The sequence below is a fragment of the Triticum aestivum genome, chromosome 3D (genome assembly GCF_018294505.1).
Source record: "Triticum aestivum cultivar Chinese Spring chromosome 3D, IWGSC CS RefSeq v2.1, whole genome shotgun sequence".
NCBI classification, from domain to species: Eukaryota; Viridiplantae; Streptophyta; class Magnoliopsida; order Poales; family Poaceae; genus Triticum; species Triticum aestivum.
The window spans coordinates 558,953,351-558,958,233 of NC_057802.1; the positions used below are offsets into that span (position 1 = coordinate 558,953,351).

The following is a 4,883-nucleotide window of genomic DNA, read 5'->3' on the forward strand; positions in this document are numbered from 1 at the left end:
ATGTTATATGCAAAAGCATGAGAAATAGTTTAATGATGATTTATATATGGCAAAGTCAGGGAAAAATAGCAACGGGATGATCGGATCGTGGGATAGCTAGTTAATCAATGACACGTTTTGGCCTGAGGACGCTAAACTCATTCTGGAGATCCCACTGCGAGATGGGGCAGAAGATTTCATATCTTGGCACTTTGATGATAAAGGGCTGCATTCTGTCAAACAAGCCTATAAATTGTAGGTGGTGACTAATGCAATGGAGGCGGCAATCAACTCAGGACAAAGTATTGATCCCCAAGGTAATCTGAACACATGTGAAAACACTTTTTGGAAGAGGATTTGGAAGATGCCATGCCAACGCAGGATCGGGCGAATCTAGTGAGGAGAGGGGTCCCCGTTGATGATGATCAATGCTTGCTATGCTCGAGTGCGAGAGAAGATGGTGCACATCTGTTTATACATTGCAGCAAGGTTAAGGAGCTATGGCAGTTCCTGGGACTCGAGGATGTCAGACGTTCAGTTCAGAGTTGCACAACAGTACAGGAAAAATGGATATCCTATGGCTAATCCCACGGAGAAAGAGGCTGGAGCTGTTTTATGCATGGTGGCATTGGTGGAATCGACGTCCGTCAGGGACGCAAGTCGGCAAGCGCGCAGAATATAGGATACCAAGCCACTGTTGACAATGCTGAATATATGGAGATTATGTATCTGAACAAGGAGAGTGTGCAGAAAGAAGCAGCAGTATGGCGCGCGCCGCAATCCGGTACGTTAAAATTTAACACTGACGGCGCATTTGTTCCAGGACAAGATTATGCAGCCTGGGGTGTGGTGGTTCGGGATCATGTTGGGGATGTGGTGGCCTGCAAAGCTGGCCGGATGGCTCATGTGTCATGTCCCTGATGCATTCACGATTGAGCTTCAGGCTATGAGTCAAGCGGTTGACTTAGCTGCTCAGTTAGGGGCCATCAGAATCGTCATTGAGACTGACTCCATGCTCCTAGCCCATGCTGTGAATAGATGTGAACCGGACTTCTCCAGTCCAGGTATGCTATGCCGCTGGAGGATTTGAAGATGCAGATGAAGCTTTGATTTTCTAGCTGCACTGTCCAATTCTGTAGAAGAGAAGCAAACTCTGCTGCACACACTATTGCTAGACTTGGCTATGCATGTAATGTTGATGAAGCCCTCCTATGGGAGGATGATGTACCAGCCGAGGCTGCTGTCATCGTAATGGGCGAAATGCCCAACATGTCTTCATAATAAAGCTTTGCTTTAACCGTAAAAAAACAGTTTAAGCGTGAACTCCCTGAAGGTACTTATTCTAATGCTTCACTCTGGCATTTGTACATGAGTCGAAAAGAATTTCTTTACTCCCTCCGATCGTCTCCATTAATTCGGATCGAAGTGTGTACTAGATTTTGGAATTCTTTTTTCTAACGGACCTTTGGAATTTGGTCTGGCATGCTTGTTGTACGGCTGGATGTGCACAACCATTCTCAGTCATACTTGTCGGCAATCCTGAGAAGAACATCGCAGAGTTCCCTGGGCTTTGAGCACATGGCCATGTGGTCGGCTCCGGCGAGCTCCTCGGCTTCTGTGCCAGGGCTCAGGTCGACCATCCAGCGCTGCATCTCCTCGGAGGTGGAAGCATCGTCCTTGAGCACCACGTACACCTTCTTCACCGACCCGTAGTTGGCGTCGGTGAGCAGAGCCTCGTCCCTCATCGTCGGGTCGTCCACGAACTGGCAGCCTGGTCTCACCAGCAACGTAGCCAGCATCAGGTCCTGCGTCCATGTTGTGAGTATGATAGTACTACTAGAAACGTTTGTTGGTTAGTTCACATCAAAAGCAGAGATGAGATTTTCTTTGTTATGTTGGTATACCTCGACTGAGCTTCGATCGTACAATTTCGCTGCCAACAATTTGGGGCCAAGCGCGACTGCAGGCCGAGCACCTTGATCAGCGTTCAGAACCATGCTCTTGCTATCCATGAAAAAATCAGATCGGGTTCTTCTGGAGAACTAGCACAACAGTCACGAGAAATTAGCCATGATTGTTCACATCTGAGCTCTGGAAAAATGGCCATGTGAGCTCATCGAGGGCCTTAAGCTTGATTCTGGGAGGGTCTGCCTACCTCCTCGATGGTGACGCCCATGTGCCTGCCGGCGCACGCCATGCACGCGGCGAGGAACACGGCCGCGGCGACCTTGCGCGGGAATCTCTCCATGGCGAGCGCGAGGTTGAGCCCGCCGAGGCTGTGCCCGACCAGGACCAGCCTCTCGCCGGGCGGTGCCGCGGCCAGGGCGTCGAGCAGCGGCTGCGAGTAGTCCTCGAAGGACGGCACCTCGTCCATGCGCGCCGGGTGCGCGCCGGACGCGGCCATGTCGAGCGCGGTGACCCGGTGCCCCGCGGCGCGGAGCATCGGCGCCAGCTTGTACCAGCACCACGCGCCGTGGCAGAGGCCGTGGACGAGGATGAAGTGCTTGCCGCCGCCGCTCCCCTCCATCGGATCTCACCTCAGCTCAGGCTTGCAGCTTGCAGATATCTTCGGCGAGGGAATCTTCTCACCAGTACATACCAATCATGCCTTCATGTTCCTGTAGCCAACCTGAGTGAATTATCACTTTTCCAGGTGAGGAGTCGACATCAGTCGCAGCTCTTATTCCCACCCATGCCCACCTTACAATCTTGTTCATATCCCTTTAAGAATATTTTTGTTATTAGGTTGACACATTGATGATAATGTTGTTCCCTTCTTTTTCGGGAATACACTCAGGGTGCGTATCATTTCATTGATACGGGGGTTCTTGCCTTCTTCTATCTTTTGCCCCAAGAATATTTTGCAACTTTAACCAAGTAGTTTTCAGAATCTGAAGTATTTACAACTCAAATGCAACGAATATGAATGTGTGACTTTATCGATTGATTTTATTTTATTTTGGAACCATGGCAAAGAACAATTCGCCTTACCCATTAAGAGTCTCTTTCGAAACGAAGGAATGGGAAAAAATGGAGTGGTTATTTGTCAGGTGCCTGAAAAAACATTTCAATTAGCCACTTTCTTTTCTGACCATTAGATCGACATCCAAAGGCACTGGATTCATCTTCCTCCTCGAGCCACTCATAACATGCCACTCAGGGAGCGCACATAGGAGATCAACCACCGATCCCATGCCCCAACCCAACTCATTTTTTCATCATCGATGTTGCCTTGTTGAGGGTGTGGGAGATAAGTAAAAGTCATAATTGGTGTTGGACGATTTCGCCGCCGGTGATGCCCGCAGGTGTGTTGTGCTCCTTTCTAAATGTGTTATTATAGTCCTATGCTCCTCTGCTTGGTTAATGGTGAAAACTCTACTCTAGCCCTTCATATTGGGCGATAAATACGTCTTAGCGTCGCATGCATGTTGCTTACATTGCACTGTGAGAGCAAATATAATAAGCTGACATAAGCGGGCTATAAGGATTTAAATATTATATTGTTGCTGAGTTGGAAGAGAGAGAAGAGAAGAGAGAAGAGAAGCAGATTGTAGACTTACATCCGGCTGTAACACGAGCTCCAAGAAGGTTTGAGAGAGTGGAAGGTGGGTCATATGTTCGTAAAGTAGTACTCCTTCCGTACCTAAATATTTGTCTTTTCAGAGAGTTCAAATAGACTACCACATATGGATGTATATAGACATATTTTAAAATGTTGATTCACTCATTTTGCTCCGTATGTAGTCGGTTATTGAAATCTCTAAAAAGATAAATATTTAAAAACGGATGAAGTACTTTCTTATAGGTAACTATTATACGTGTTGGCTATTCAATTGGCTATAGATGACATGGCAACTTGCTATAGCCAGCAACTGGCTATATTATTAACCATGCTCTGATATAGTAGTACGCCGGCGAGTCATGGTTTTGCCAGTGGCTTCGGGAAGGACCATTGTATTATTTGGGTGTCTGTTTTGGAAGGCAAAGATGATAGAGGCTGACTTAACTAGTTCAAGGCATTGGTGGTCAGTGTGAATTCACTTTAGATGGCACGACACGAGTGGCTTGCGTGTTTTCCCATGCTCGAGATACTGTTGTTGTTTGGACATGGGCGACTCCTAGCTCTGCCCTTCTATTATGCAGGTTGACCTTCTAATTCTATAGGGGCTAACGCACTGGTTGTGGTGTCCATAAACGTTTTGGCCTTGGTGTCAGTTAAAAATTATGGAAAAAAATTATGGAAAAAAGGCATGAAAAAAGTTAAAAATTATTAAATTGATAAAGGCACAGAAAATAAAATTAACATAAACCACGTGCAATACCTTCTCAAAACCGAAAAAACGGCTGGCCCGGCGACACACACCCTTAGAGGCGGAGCCAATAATGTCCCCCATAGCTCTCGACGCACCAGAAGGTTCCAAATTAGGAGCTTAATATCTTAATGGGACAATTGTATTTATGCCACTAGTTGTGTCCCACTCGACTGATTTGCCCCTAGTTTTCGAAAAACCTCGATTTTGCCCAAGTCCGTTTGCTCCTCTTATGTTTTTGCCCTTCCGTCCAATTAGTGTCGTTTGACCATGTGTTGACCGTCTTTGGACTTTTCTCTGAACCATTTTGCCCCTGCTTTCTCACTCTGATCCGCCGCCGCTCGATGTTGCCGCCGTTCCTCGTGGCCGGAGCTCGCCGTGGCCATGCACGCGCCCCGCGTGCCCCGCTCTGTCCTGCCGCTCCTCGCCACCCATCGCCGCGTGTGCTCTCCCTTGCCCCCTCCCCCGCTCGCCCCTATGGGCCGCCGCCGTAGCTCGCCCGCCCGCGCAGATCCCAGCCCAGATCCCACCTCCGGCCGCCGTAGCGGTCGCGCCCGCCGCCAAGCCCCGAGGCTGCCTCCGGCCACAAGGAAC

General features: G+C 48.6%; 2 protein-coding genes across 2 annotated transcripts in view; both read right to left on the reverse strand.

Annotated features, from left to right (window-relative positions):
• LOC123076498 (chaperone protein ClpB1-like) overlaps positions 1 to 1,463 on the reverse strand; it is a 3,565-nt gene extending 2,102 nt beyond the window's left edge. The window contains exon 1 of the mRNA XM_044498710.1: positions 1,443 to 1,463. Within this exon, the coding sequence (XP_044354645.1) occupies positions 1,443 to 1,463 (21 nt within the window). The remainder of the gene's footprint in view (positions 1 to 1,442) is intronic.
• LOC123080471 (probable esterase PIR7A) lies at positions 1,223 to 2,637 on the reverse strand. The gene is made up of 3 exons (XM_044503398.1): positions 2,135 to 2,637; positions 1,884 to 2,021; positions 1,223 to 1,784 (listed from the first exon to the last, which is right to left on the reverse strand). Exons 1-3 carry the CDS (start codon positions 2,504 to 2,506, stop codon positions 1,497 to 1,499), a joined length of 798 nt encoding a protein of 265 aa, XP_044359333.1. The 5' UTR covers positions 2,507 to 2,637; the 3' UTR covers positions 1,223 to 1,496.
• Between the last annotated feature and the right edge of the window lie 2,246 nt (positions 2,638 to 4,883).